This window comes from Branchiostoma floridae, chromosome 11, assembly GCF_000003815.2.
Source record: "Branchiostoma floridae strain S238N-H82 chromosome 11, Bfl_VNyyK, whole genome shotgun sequence".
NCBI lineage: Eukaryota > Metazoa > Chordata > Leptocardii > Amphioxiformes > Branchiostomatidae > Branchiostoma > Branchiostoma floridae.
This window is the reverse complement of record NC_049989.1, coordinates 2,231,516-2,247,131: the sequence shown is the minus strand read 5'-3', so window position 1 is coordinate 2,247,131 and position 15,616 is coordinate 2,231,516. Positions and strand designations below refer to the sequence as shown.

Sequence of the window (15,616 nt, the reverse complement as noted above, 5' to 3'; positions counted from 1 at the left end):
TCAAGTAAAAACTGTTGGTCATGGTCGACCGGAACCAGTAAAACTGGTCATAGGACTCTAACGAGTAAAACTTATTGGTCAAGGACTCTACCGAGTGAAAGTACCAAGAGAACTGTCGCTAAAGTGGTATGCAGTTCGAAGGTTTACAGCAAAGGGCTGTGAATATTAAGGAATTGTCTGTCGAGGCTAGCAAGGCCTGCAAGTGTTATCTACAGGAAACAAAGGCCTCTTGAGTAGGTTGACATATCCGAATGTGGTTGATGATTGATGACCTAACTCAGAGGAAGTAGCAACCCCTTGCAGCAGGTCACCTTACCGTCAAACAGATAATTGTTGCAAGAAGTTACCATTGTCTGTTTATGCGTCTGAAAGGGGAAGAATTTAACCTTTTCAGAATTTAGTCCGACTGTCAAGTGCAAGGACATTGGGTAATCGTGTATTGTATTACATCGCATGTGAATACCTCTGTACAACGACAAATACCACCAGACAGAACAATTAGCAGTTTTAGGGTATCCTGAGTGACAGCACAGCTGTGTGATCAGAACAGACCTCTGAAGGCCAAGCAAAACTTGGACAGTAAACAGAATGGAGGTGAAGGACTCCTCTACAGTAGGTGTAGAGGGAGAAGAGAAAAATGAGGATCTACAAAAAAGAGTGCCTAAGAAGGCAGAGTGGCAAATAGTAGAAGAGAAGAGAAGAAAGAAAGTATTCAGATCCTCTGTGTTGGGAAAGCTTACGAGCAAGGCCAACGCAATAAAGTCCTGGATGGAAAGTCCGGAAAACAAGTGGTACGTACAAGGCGAGCTGACATTGTGGCGTGAGACGTATGAGGAATTGAAAGAAGCACATAGAGAATATCAGCTTACCCTGTCACCGGAACAGGCGGAAGAAGATAACAAGCAGTGGGCTGCTGACAAGTTTGAATCAGCAGAAATCTTCTATCACGAAGTGGAAAGGTGGATGGATATAAGTACAGATCACACAGAACCCCTCGGGGCAGATGGATTAAGTCTAACAGTCAAACCGTCGGACAGTGTTTCTCAACCAGGTTCACTAGGAAGGCGATCGGTTCAGAGTCGTACAAGTACAGCTTCTCGAGTAGACTCTGAAATTAAAAGGCTAGAGCTGATGGTCCAGGCCACTGCACTGCAGGAGAGATTAGCTCTAGAAAGGAAGTCCTTGGAGATTGAACAGGAAAAACAGCTGTTAGCGATAAGGACTGAGATTTCCGTAGAGGATGCAAAGATCAAGATGTTCAAGGACATGGAAGAGCAGGAGCTCAGAGGTGATAAACACGGCGGGGAAGAACATCCCAAGTGGCGTTCACCTGTCTTGGATCCCAACATCCTCAGCTATGTACCTCGTCAAGTAAAGCAAGAAGAACAGGGGCATAGCGTACTCTGGACGGCTACAGATAAAACAAGGCCGAAGCGTGAGTATAGTAACTCGGAGCGAAGGGATCACAATCTTGGCTACAGTGCTTTGAGGATGCCAAGCGGTCGCACACTGTACCAGCCTCCAGTTCGTACACCTCAGCAACCCCCAAACGCCACAAACGACATGTTGCAAACAAGTACAACTCTGCCACCTGAACCAAAGCAGAACATCTCCGTCAGTAAAGGATTACCACAGCATGTTGACAACGTGGTAAGTCAGCAAAAAGGTGAGCAAGGGAACACAGTCACCACAACCCCTGAGGAGTTTCTGCAAGGGCTAGTGAGTGCACAGGCAGAGGTCACCAAGCTGATGGTGGAACACAACAAACAAGCCAGCCTGCCAACGAGAGCTATCAGTGTTTTCGATGGTGACCCACTGAAGTACACAACATTCGTAAGGGCATTCAAACATGCGATAGAAGACAAGACATCAGATGCAGAAGACCGTTTGTCATATCTACAACAGTATACCAGAGGGGAGGCCAAGAAGATTGTGGACAGCTGTTTCCTAATGGATCCTGAAGAAGGATTCAGGAAAGCAAAGGAATCCCTACAAGAAAGGTATGGGACACCCCACAAGATATCTCGGGCGTACTCCATGCAAGTCTCCAAGTGGCCAGAGATCAAGGCAGAAGACAAAGCGGCCTTGAAGAATTTCGTCTTGTTCTTAATGGAATGTAAAAACGCCATGAGTGGAGACAGGTACCTGAGAGAGTTGGATCATTATTCCAACATCAAGTTGCTTGTGGACAAGCTTCCTTTCAAGCTAAGAGAAAGGTGGAGAAGGCACTCTCACGGAATAATGAAGGAACGCTCAGTCACTTTCAGTGACTTTGCTGCCTTCGTGCAGAAAGAAGAGGACGTGGTCTCTAATGAGGTCTTTGGCGATCTCAACAACAGAGAGAAGAGCCAGAGTTCTAGCTTCAAACAGAAGCATGGACCTAGGAGGGGTTCAAGCTTAGCAGTAGCTATGGCAACAGACAGTGCAGAAACTGAGTCTACAGGTGGCTGTCTGTACTGTGCGAAACCCAATCATTGCCTGAGCGACTGTAGGGTGCTCGGCGCCAAACCAATGGACGAACGCCTGCGGTACATCAAAGGCCAAGGTTTGTGCTTTGGTTGCTTGAAAGCTACAACACACATGGCGAGGGACTGCAGGCAGCGGGCAGAGTGTAAGAGGTGTCAAAAATCTCACCCTACTGTGTTACACAGGGATGCTGGAACGGTACCCAAGAAGACGGCTGCAGTAGGACGAGTACTACGCACCGGATGTAGCTGGGAAGGAGTGCCACCGATAATTCCTGTGAAGGTCCGCAGCAAGACCACAAACATCACAGTCGAAACATATGCTTTCTTGGACTCGGGAAGCGATGTGGTATTCTGTACCGAGGCCTTAAAGGATCAGCTGAAGACAAGTGGCAGGAAAACAAAGTTGAAGCTGAATACAATTAATGACACCAAAACAGTGCAGAGCGAAGTCCTGCATGACCTAGAGGTCATGGACTTGAAAGGGGAAAACACAATCCCCATAGCAACAGCATACACGCAAAAGAAAATACCTGCATCCAAGACAAACATCATAACGACGAAGGACCTTACGGCATGGCCATATCTCAATGAGGTAGACGTGCCTCAGATTGATGCAGAAATTGGATTGTTAATTGGTAACAACGTGCCTAAGGCTGTAGAGCCCTGGCAGGTAGTTCACAGTCAAGGCGGAGGTCCATACGCCATCAGGACGGTACTAGGATGGTCAGTAAATGGACCCCTCAAGGGGGCCAGTGATGACAAGGCTAATGTCAACAGAATCAGTCTGGATCAACAGCTGACAGAGTATTTCAACAATGATTTCAACGAAACAAAGGATGATAAGAAAGAAATGTCAGTGGAAGATCAAAGGTTTATGAAGATCGTATCAGAAGGCACGAAGAAAGAAGATGGCCATTATCAGATTCCGTTACCCTTCAGAAACGGTCCACCAGAGCTGCCAAACAACAAGCAAGTAGCCCTTCAAAGAGCTAACCATCTAAGAAGGAAGATGACGAAAAATGGCAGCTTCCAAGAAGAATATACCCTGTTCATGCAAAAAATAATAGAAAAGGGCTACGCGGAACGGGTACCCACAGAACAGCTGAGGACTGAGCCAGGCCGGGTATGGTACGTTCCCCACCACGGGGTGTACCATCCGCAAAAGGGAAAGATACGAGTTGTCTTTGACTGCGCCGCATCCTACGCCGGCACCTCCCTCAACAAGGAGCTGCTTCAGGGTCCAGATCTGACCAGCACGCTGTTCGGAGTGTTAACTCGGTTCAGACAGGAACCCGTGGCCTTGATGGCAGATATTGAAGCAATGTTCTCCCAGGTTAAAGTACCATCAGAGGACAGGGACTATCAGCGCTTCATGTGGTGGCCGGAGGGTCAGATAAACAAACCGCTGGAAGAGTATCGTATGACAGTGCACGTGTTTGGTGCGACGTCCTCCCCTAGCTGTGCCAACTACGCTTTGAAAAGATTGGCGGATGACTGCAAGGATCAGTATGATGAAGAAGTGCTGAAAGCAATCAAAGGTGATTTCTATGTTGATGACCTGTTAAAATCAACAGAAACTGTAGAGAAAGGACAGTGTTTGGCCGAGGATATCCGAAGTGTGTGTGGCACTGGAGGTTTTAGGCTGACTAAATGGATCAGCAATTATCAGCAAGTTATCAAGGCTGTACCAGTGACTGAGAGGGCGGAGGAAGTTAAGAACCTAGACCTGAAATATAACAGTATGCCCACAGAAAGGGCACTGGGCATGCTGTGGAATGTGCAAACTGACACGCTGGGCTACCGAACCCTCAGTACAGAAAAGCCGGCCACGAGAAGGGGAATATTGTCAGTGGTCAGCTCCTTCTACGACCCCTTGGGAATGGTAGCACCAGCACTCTTACCGCCAAAGATGATCCTGCAGGATCTCTGCAAAGAAAGTCTGGGCTGGGATGATGAAATACCGGAAAAACACTTCAATGCCTGGCAAGAGTGGGAGAGTGACCTACAGTTGCTTAGCAGTAAATTCGAGGTGGACAGGTGTTTGAAACCAAGAGGATTTGGAACACCTACATCTGTACAGCTTCACCATTTTGCAGATGCTTGTGAGGTTGGATACGGCACTGCATCGTATGTTAGAATGGAAAACCAAGAGGGCAAAGTCCATTGCACGCTACTTGTGGGAAAATCACGAGTGACGCCGCTAAAGAAGATCACCATACCACGACTGGAACTTAATGCGGCAGTAGTTGCAGTCCGCGTGGACTCAATGCTCAAGAGAGAGTTAGACCTCAAGGTGGACAGAACGCATTTCTGGACCGACAGTACTACAGTCCTCAAGTACATCAACAATGAGACGTCCAGATTCCACACTTTCGTGGCGAACAGGCTCGCAACCATAAGACAGGTATCAAGTCCGAGACAGTGGCGCTACGTTGAGTCTGGTTTGAACCCCGCGGATGATGCATCAAGAGGTCAACCCATACAAGACTTCATCGAGAATGAACGATGGCTAAAGGGGCCACAGTTCCTGTGGCAAGAAGAGAGCCGGTGGCCAAGCCAACCGGACATTATAAGGGTTAATGAGCCACAGCTCGACCCGGAGATAAAGGTGCATGCAATAGTGGCACAAGAAGTTGAACAGGAGAACCCAGTTGACAAACTTCTACGCCATTACTCGAGCTGGCACCGACTGAAGAAGGCTATAGCTTGGCTAGTAAAGGTACGCCAAGCCTTGTTGACAAAGAAGAAGCCACTGAGTCCAACATGCTATGATTTGGAACAAGCAGAGTTGATTGTCATAAAGCATGTGCAAATGAAGTACAAAGAAGAAGGGATGAGCAGTACATTCAGAAAGCTGGATCCTAAGTTGGATGCTAAAGGCATCCTTCGAGTGGGAGGAAGACTGGGAAGATCAACCTTGCCAGTGGAAACAAAACATCCCATACTGCTTCCAAAGAAGTCAAGAGCAGCAGAGCTTATGCTTCAAGAGCTCCACAGTAACGTGGGACACATGGGAAGGGAATACGTAATAGCCCTGGCAAGAAAACGGTACTGGATACCCAAGATCAACTCCTTAGTGAGAAAGGTGATAAGCAAATGTGTCGTCTGTCGTAGACAGCGCGGCAAGCCAGGAGAGCAGAAGATGGCGGACTTGCCATCACATCGTGTAACACCAGATGAACCACCATTTACCAGAGTCGGTGTAGACTACTTCGGACCGATAGAGGTCAAGAGAGGCCGCAGCACCGTGAAGCGCTATGGAGTAATATTCACGTGTATGGCGACTCGCGCTGTACATATTGAAAAGGCAGACTCACTAGATACAGACTCGTGTATCAGTGCACTTAGGAGGTTCGTCGCTCGTCGCGGACAAGTAAAGCAGATATGGTCTGATAACGGAACAAATCTAGTAGGGGCCAAGGCTGAGATGGAGAAGGAGATAAAGAAATGGAACGAGCGCCAGATAAGTGAGACCATGCTGAAGAAGAATGTGGATTGGAGATTCAACCCACCTACAGGCTCACACTTCGGAGGAGTCTGGGAGCGCCAAATACGCTCCATAAGACAAGTTCTCAATGCTATAAGCAAACAGAGACTACAAGATGATGAGGGTTTGCGTACCCTGTTCTGTGAAGTGGAATACATCATCAACGGCAGACCCATAACGGCGGTCAGCATGGACATCAACGATGTTGAAGCGCTCACACCAAACCATTTGTTGACAATGAGGTCGGGACCAAGCTTGCCACCAAGCTTGACAGACAAGAGCGACCTGTACGCTAAAAGGCGCTGGAAGCAAGTACAATACCTCGCCGACCAATTTTGGAAGAGGTGGACCAGAGAGTACCTCACAGCTCTACAGGAACGCCAGAAGTGGGGCAAGGTTAGAAGAAACTTTGCAGTAGGAGACATCGTGATAATGAAGGACGATCAAACACCGAGAGGCGCATGGCCGCTGGGCAAAATAGTGCAAGTCATGCCCGACAGACGTGGACTAGTGCGTCGAGTGCAGGTCAAGACCCAGCGTAACATCCTGGAGCGACCGATTGACAAACTAGTATGTATTCTGCCGGAGGGCGAACAGCCGTAGATGATCAAAGATCAAACCAACAACCTGAATTCCAGGAGGATCACGTGGTCATGTTCGAACTTTAATACTCTAAGAAACTTGTATGTAATGCATGTGCAACGTAGTGAAGTAGACAACCCTATATGGACTTCAGCCAAGCTTATTTCAATTGCATGATATTTCTACTAACAACTATTTGAAACACAGTATAGTCATTGTGTAAGGAAGTTGGCTTTATTACATGTATGTAATGTGAAATTGTTGTAAAACGGACAATTGGGGGCCAGTGTTATCGCCAACTTACAGTTTTCAATTTGCCGCCTTTAGTTTTAGATTAGCATAAGTTATCTCCCGCCAAAGTTACTTCCTGCCACTTGTAGCCACGGGAAGCTCCAGCTAGGGAGCCCAGGGGCGGCTGGAGCTTAGAACAGTAGGAAGCCCGCGCAGAAGGAAGACAGAGGGCAGAAAAGGCCTGGAGACCAACTCTAGGAAAATTGGGCCTGGTGGAGATCAACCCCAGGAAACTTAGGCCTAGAGATTATTTCTCCAGGAAATTTAGGCTTGGAAGTGTACTCCAAGAAGAAGAAGAAGAAGAAGAAGAAGAAGGCATCAGAGGACAGTCAGCCAGTAGCCGGGAGACCAGACTAAGTTTTACGATTAAGAGCTCACCTTGGAATATGAACTGAGGAGAATCACAGGACACAGGAATTCACTGAGGACACAACAAGGGACCCACTTAAGAAGATTCAGACAAGGGGATAAAACCAGAACTTTCCAGTTTAGTTGGCGGCCTTTGTACAACTACTAACACTGCTAGATTAAACCGTCAAAACGTAAGTCTGCGAGTGCGTGTCCTCTCTCTCAAGACTCCTCAGCAAAGACAAGGTGAGTTCAGTCAAAACATTCTCTAGACCCCGACCCTGGCTGAAGCGCTGAGAGTCAGCGCGCTTACAACATGGATCAGTTTGCTGAGGACTACAGGTATGGTGTTAGACACTACTTGTTACCACCAAGTATAGTAGACTTACGATGCTTATGTGCAAAAGTCTTGATTGACAGTGAATTACTAGTAGTTATATTAAGATGTACTTTTTACAATGATTACTAATGATTACTAAGTTTTTTTTCTTCCTTCCCAGAGTGGTGATTGAAAGAACTGTTGAATATTCCAACAGACCAGAGTACTTTGTAAGTCAGTGTTTCCCTTTTTTCTTGAAATTGTGTTTTCTTTAAGTCATGTACCGTATTTCTTTCATTAAACCGCGCACCCCAAATAAAATGCGCACCCCCGATTTGGGGCTCATCGTGTGCCCTTACACGCAAGCTGAGATGGTCAAGGGAAACCCCTCAATAATCTGCGCACCTAATTTTTGCTGACGATCGCACCGGTTGTTGCAAGACTGCAAGGTTTTACAGGAAAATAAACCATTCATTCATTGATGTCTTGCAGCCCAATGGTTATGTACGGATGAAGAAAGGCCGAGGGATGGACAAGACTTTCTCCCACCAGCTGCACTTCTGGTGCCTCAACCCTGCCGTGGTAAGGGCATAGCAATGCTTATGCTGTCGCACAGCTTATTAGCAAGAAATAATAAACCAGGATGATAGTAGGCAAACAAAATATCAGTACAAATATTGTGTTTTTTCCAAAATCTGCAAGATCTAAGTCTAACAGCAAGTTGCTTCTTTCTTAATAAAAGCTCAAAGATTTTTATTTCAGATTTCTAATTTCACAACCACATATATTAATGAAAGTAATTCTGATTCAGAACTAAAGTGGTAAAAAAAAGTACATTGATACTTACTGTATGAATATTGCAAGTTGTTGCAAGGCTCAGAACCCTGGTGGAGATTTACAGAGTTAACTTAAAGATGATGTGATCTTGTTATGTGTCCAGGCCTTCAGTGAGCTCGCCAACTGCCGAGCCATCGTCCTGTCCTCAGGAACCCTGTCCCCCATCGACTCCTTCCAGTCGGAGCTGGGTGTGCCCTTCCCCATCCAGCTGGAGGCCAACCATGTGGTTGGCAAAAAACAGGTGAAACACATTTATCCCTAGCCTAGGTACTATTCGAGTAGTAGTTCGCTCTCATTGTGCAGGGCTCGTAATTCATTTTTGGGATTAGGTGCACTGGTGCACCCAGCTTGAAAAATTGGGTGCACCAAAAAGTTTTGGGTGCACCACTTAAATTCAAGTCATAACCTAATGATAAAACTTAGTTACAATAAAACTTAGTTACAATCTATCAAATTCTTAAACAAGTACCATGACAGACATTTTATTACCTTTCTAACACTTAGATGTCTAGAATATGATGTATAATTGTATACTTTGATATCTTTACATACATAAACCTAAGAAAATATTTGGGTGGACCCTGTGCACCCATAGAAAATCATTGGGTGCGCAGCTCCAATTTTGGGTACACCTGGGTGCACATGCACCCAGTATTTCGAGCCCTGTCGTGTATCATGTTCGCTTCTGCTACCTACATGTCTGAGGAACTGTATATTCATCATGTGGTCGGCAAAAACAGGTGACACCAGGCTTTTAGTCGGGGATGCGACCTTGCATCTTGGACCCGCTGTTCTAGAAATGATAAGAAATTGGACACCCTACTTTTAAGCAAGACGACTTAAGACACCCCTTACCCTAGGGAGCACAATCAGCACATTCTTATTTCAATACAATATTAGAAATTGTAGAAAATTAGGAGCCTTATTTGTACGTTTGTACGTACAAATCTTTTGTATAGTTAGAGGCGACATATTACGTAGGAGCTACAACTTTGTAGTTTTAGTCTTGAACACCTACTGTTTTTCTAGGTTTGGGTGGGAACTGTAGGAGCAGGTCCACGAGGCAGGAAGTTGATGGCCACCTACCAACACACTGAGGTACTGCAGCCTGTCACTCACTTCATTTGAGTCTTTATCTAGATCGTTGTTACACTTCATGTTTTTTAACGGATAAGGGTAGCATGTCATTGCATTTCAACTCCTTTACATTTTACTGTATTTTTCAACTCTTGCAGACATATGAATTTCAAGATGAACTGGGCCAGCTTGTACTACAAGTATGCCAGGTAACAAACAGTTATCAAGGACTTGACAGTTTTGAATGACACTTTTCATGTTTTAATTTGTTGTAAAATAAACAACCAAACAAACGACTTGAAATCCATTTTACTTTTATTATGTTTCACTTCATTCTCTTTGTTGCTTCAAGCTTCAAGATTGAATACAATGTATTTATCAAAAGCTGATTTTTTTGTATTCGAAAAATTAACATCTGTCATTTACATTATACTCGAATGCATTTTACAAATGTAGTACGCTTAAATTGAATGCCTTTTAGCATGTTTAACAAGATATTTCCTTACACAAAGTAAAACACTTACCAACAAGCTTTTGGTCAGTCCTCTGATCCCTCTAAAATTGTTTTCGATCTTGAATGTGTAGTTTAATGAAAAGTGTTTCTCCCTGTATTCCAGACCATTTCCCACGGAGTCCTGTGCTTCCTTCCATCGTACAAGCTCCTGGGGAAGCTGTGTCAGAGGTGGCAGGTAGGTGTGGATCCAGAGGGCAGGGGTTTGAACCCCGCTCAGGCACGATTGGGAGGACCCTTAACAGAAATAGTAGGGGTGCTTAGCTAAAACTTTACAAAGTTACAGTGAAGCCACATCACACTAAATGTTGAAAAACTCTTGGTGGTTTTTTTTTTTTTTATAATTCTTTATTATATTTTCACTGATAAATATAACAGTCACACAACAGAAAATGAAGACCTCCCTTAAATATTAACCTATCCAAGTCTAACAGCCACATTGTAAACTTAATAGCTTATATAATATGATTATTATTATGTCATTACTAACGTTATTCATTTTAGTTATCAAATCCTTACATATCATTTTATCACATTACATGTCATCTTTTCATATAAGCATTGTATCATTACTCGCATAATCATTTCAGTATTGTAATCAAATATCATTATCACGTCATTTCTATATTCTTTCATGATTATTTCTACATTTCAAAATCAAATTAAACACAAAGTTCCCCACTTACCCCGATGCTTCTCCAGCTTCCCTCTCCGAGATGCAATGAGACGTTCAGTTTTTTCAAAAGTAGATATTAGTCTTTTAAAGGCCTGGAAGTTTATCATTTTTAAGCGTCTACACCGGAAGATGAAAACTTTACCTAACAAAATAATCAAATTTTTCAGGGGGGGCGCATCGTTACATGTATCTCCAAATATGATAATAAAGGAATTTAGGTAGCACTCTAGAGAAGTTTCTACTTTCAACCAATTTTTTACATCATTCCAAAATGATACTACATGTGGACACTCCCAGAAAATATGAACATAGGATTCTACATCGTCATGACAGAAAGAACAAGAGCTAGAGTCTATTAATTTCCATATATGTAGAATTTTGTTACAAGGTAAAAATTTATTAATTAATCGGTATTGAAAATATCTAGTACTTGGATCAATAGTACATCTATATAAGTTTGTAAATACATCTCGCCATGGTATAGGTTTGTCAAAATAATAGAACCAAGAAAGTCTAGTCTTGTGTGCAAGGCTGACCTCGTTCATGGACGTAAGAAAGTAGATATACATGCTTTTATTGATTTTTATATTTCGTAACCATTTATAATTTTTTTGAAAGGGCAGGCACACAAGGTCTTTACGCTTCTCAGTACTAAGTATTTTTTTCCATTTACCGGGAATAGCTGAAATAAGTTGTAAATATCTATGTTGGTCACAAGCATTTGGGAAATTTGTACTGAATTCATCATAAGACATAAAATTGCCGTCCGGGGACAGCAAATCATTTATGAAATATATATTCCTATTCATAAAAGCTGTCAAACAAACAGTTTTACCATCAATGATAATATTAGAGTTTAAACAAATTACTTGTTGTCGTATATTTGCCGGCGTCGTGGGCTCTACGTGCTGAAATTGAAACCAGGCCATAAAAACTTCAGAAAAAAATCCTTTTAAACAAAGGTTTATCACCGAGGACAGCTGGTAAAAAGGAAATAAACTATGACTAAGTTGAGGATGGAAGACTGTTACCCAGGAGGAAAACCATTCGGGATGAGAATAAAGTTTAGGTACCCATGAAGCTTTTATAGAAGTGTTGAATGCGCGTAAGTTTTTTAAATTTAGTCCTCCATTTTCCGATGTATTGTATAAAACCCTCCGTGCAACTCGTTCAGGACCGTTGTCCCAAATAAAAGAAAATATCTTCTTTTCATATACTTTGAAAAAGGAATCGTTAGGGGATGGTAAGACTTGAAATAGATTTGTAAATTGGGGAACCACCAAGGTGTTAATAATAACAATTTTACCATACAGGGACAGATATTTATTCTTCATAGGTCGCAATAGTCTATCTAATCTTTCCAATCGGGGTTCGAAATTAACGCTTGTAATTAAATTTAAATCAACGGGAATATTGATACCCAGTAGGTCAACATCCCCGTCAACCCACTGTATCGGTAGATGAGTGGGCAAACGAAAATTCGTGGATTTTAAGGGACCTAATCGTAATATTTTGCATTTATCTACATTCAAAGAAAGACCTGAGATATTGGAAAAACGCTCTAAATCAGACAACAAGGCATAAAATGATTCTAGCTTTGGTTCGAATGGAAAATTTGAATCGTCGGCGTACTGCGATATCTTTGTAATCTTTTCATATATCTTTAAACCCCGAATAGAAGGATTAGACCTAATCTTAATAGCAAGAATCTCAACCGCCATGAGAAAAAGATATGGGGACAATGGACATCCTTGGCGAACTCCGCGACTTAAAATGAAGGGGTCTGAAATATAACCGCTGTTTATGACGCAACTCTTTGTTTTTTCATATAAGACCTTTACCCATGTAATTAGCTGTGGACCAAAGTTGAAAAATTCTAAAGCTTTAAACATGAAATCCCACCTTAACGTGTCAAATGCTTTTTTAAAATCAGCTACAAATATTAATCCAGGTTTACTCTCTTGATCGTAATGTTCTATTGTGTCTATTAGTCTTCTAATATTGTCGCCTATATACCTATCCTTAATAAACCCTGTCTGATCCTGTTCAATTATGTCCGTAATTACATGTTTGATTCTCAAAGATATGCATTTGGAAAGTATTCTTGTGTCACAACCTAAAAGGGTAAGGGGGCGCCAATTCCCCATGGCAGTTGGGTCCTTGTCTATACCTTTACTGTCTTTTTTGAGTAGCAATGAAATAAGTCCTTTTCTTTGAGTTTCTGAGAGACATCCATTACCAAATGAATAATTAAAACATGTTAACATTGGTATTTTAAAGACATCAAAAAAAATCTTATAGACTTCTATAGGTATACCATCAATCCCTGGTGATTTCCCAGCCTGAAATGAATGTATTGCATTTTTCAATTCTTCTTCGGTTATTAGACCTTCACAAAGTTGCTGTTGCTCATCTGATAAACGTTTACCATAGTCCTCGGGGAAAAAACCATCACAATTTACATCAGAAAGAGGCATTGGAATATCTTCAAAAGAGTACAGTTCAGAATAAAAATTAACCTGATCAGAAAGAATGTCTTTTGGGTTAGAAGTTACCTCCCCCGAGGGCCTTTTGAGTCGTTAGTGCACTTTTCCCCCAGCTCCATCCAACGTGATTTTGACCTTAACAAGATACCATTAAGTCGTTCATGATATAAAGATTCTAATAACTTTTGTTTATAAATTAATTCATCTAATTGGGCGGGTGGGGGAGAGGCGACACTATCAATTTGACTCTGCAACATATTAATTTCGTCAATCAGTTCTTTTTCTTTCAATTTGACTCTGCAACATATTAATTTCGTCAATCAGTTCTTTTTCTTTCATCAGGTATTTTTTTTTTCTCCAGCTACTAAATTTAATACAGTGACCACGAAAAAAGCACTTTGCCGTATCCCAGACAATTTGAGGATTTACGGTGTTGACGTTGTTTTTAAAAAATTCTGACATAATTTGTTTGGTCTGTACAAGAAAAAGTTTGTCATCAAGAAGGGATTGATTAAATTGCCAGTAGCCAGGCCCTCGTGGGAAATCCGCCGTAACAAAAGACAAGGTGATTAAATTGTGATCAGATCTAAATTTGTCAGCAATAGAACACTTAGTAACTCTGTTTAATAATGAAAAGGATATCAGAAAATAATCTAGCCTACTAGCGTAGAGCCCCCGGCGCCATGTATACCGAACAACATTAGGGTTTCTAAAACGCCACACATCATGCAAGTCGAATTTTCCTTTTAGCTCCGAAATAGCTTCTAGTGCGTTAGGGTGATAATTTCGAAGTCGAGCACCTGATCTATCCATAGCTGAATTCTGCACTGTATTAAAATCTCCCACCACAACTAAATGTTCATTACTAATCTCAAATGTATCTATAGCTTCTTCTAATTCCTTAAAAAAGGACGGACAGTCATCATTTGGAGCATATAACTTCACAAGACAAAAATGTAAATTGTCTACCTCGATGTCTAACACAATCCACCGTCCACTTTCATCCGTTTTAACCTGATGAACCTGAACGCTGGCGCTACTCTTTATCAAAATAGCTACCCCTCTTTGATTTGAAGTACCATGGGAGAAATATATTTGTCCACCCCATTCGTTCTGCCATCTTTTTTCATCTCTTACAGTTGTGTGTGTTTCTTGTATACAATATAAGTGGTAAGGTTTGTCACTTAACCAGGTAAAAAGTCCCATTCGCTTGTGAAAATCCCCAGCCCGTTACAATTGTAACTAGAAATCCGACACTCTACCTTAGACATATTGATGATATTCTCTGGGAGTTAAAACTTCTCGGAGAGGAAAGCTGGGTCAGGTCATCGGAGCACAGGATTCTCTCAGGTGATACTGCTGGTACATAACTATAAGTAAAATAAACTTGGGGAACCATCAAACATAAACATAAAAATGTAAAGCAGTGAAAATGAATCAGAATAAAGATAATAGAAACAAAATAACAGAACAATTCATACAATGATTCAAGTGAACTCAATTGCAAAATCATAAATTTGTAACCATAAATCGTGCAATAAGAGGCAATATGAACAAAAATCATAACTGGTGTTAGCTCAGTCATGGTTACCATAGCAACCGCTATGAACTCAATGTGAACAAAATGAGGGGTAACGTCACGAACCAGAAATGGAGTTAGCTTGATAACAGAAATGAACTCAATATCAATATCAATTAAGTAGAAACAATAAAGTGCCAACATAAATTAGTGTTCAGTTCAACAGCGGTTGCCAAAATAACAGGAACCAATTCAGTAATAATCAAGCAAGTAACAACAAAATCATGAGACATAACTTGTGTTAGCTTAGAGTTGGTAGCTATAGTAGATGATATAAAATCAATATGAATCAAAGCCATGTAACATATCGGCTTGAGTTGATTTACTGATAGCTGGAACATTAGTAGGAATTAAATCAGTATAGGTCAAAAGAGAAATAACAGTAACATAAAACTTATTAAGGGTGGCCATGAATACTACAAAAGGGAGGTCTTCATAATAACACCAAAAAATAAACAGACAGACAGACAGGGTATCAGCTACCCTGTATAACAAAAGAATATACATAATGGTATACAACTGAGAATCCAAGATCATTTTCTTTTTCCGGTGGTATCTGGGCATTCGCTCCATTATAATTAATCGTTTTAAGTCCAGAGGAGCAAATTGTCAATAACAAGCACAACAAAAATAACTATTCGGATCAAAAACAATATCATTTCCATTCCCATGCAAACTAAACAGAATAAGTATTTAATCCTGTATGTTAATGTCAGAATCATTGGACAAGAACAGAATCAGAACAGAAATAAATCAAAGATATAACTTAACACAAGTCAGTCACAAGTCAGTCACAGCGTGACATGAGAATGAAGGACAATAATAACAAATCAGCCCCTATGGCCAAGAAACACTGTTTTACACCTGTCAAAAATTCTTCAGACACACTTTGTGGAGATAACAACATTTTAATGCAAATTCGTCTCCGCCGTCCAGAAGACATTGCTCATGCATG

General features: G+C 41.8%; 1 protein-coding gene across 2 annotated transcripts in view; it reads left to right on the top strand.

Moving 5' to 3' along the window:
* Positions 1-6,600: 6,600 nt before the first annotated feature.
* Positions 6,601-15,616, top strand: part of LOC118425595 — a 40,895-nt gene continuing 31,879 nt past the window's right edge. For both annotated transcript variants that reach the window (XM_035834536.1, XM_035834537.1), the window contains exons 1-7: positions 6,601-7,518; positions 7,677-7,725; positions 7,988-8,077; positions 8,436-8,573; positions 9,362-9,430; positions 9,568-9,618; positions 10,027-10,098. In XM_035834536.1, the coding sequence (XP_035690429.1) occupies positions 7,493-7,518; positions 7,677-7,725; positions 7,988-8,077; positions 8,436-8,573; positions 9,362-9,430; positions 9,568-9,618; positions 10,027-10,098 (495 nt within the window). In that variant the 5' untranslated portion in view covers positions 6,601-7,492. The remainder of the gene's footprint in view (positions 7,519-7,676; positions 7,726-7,987; positions 8,078-8,435; positions 8,574-9,361; positions 9,431-9,567; positions 9,619-10,026; positions 10,099-15,616) is intronic.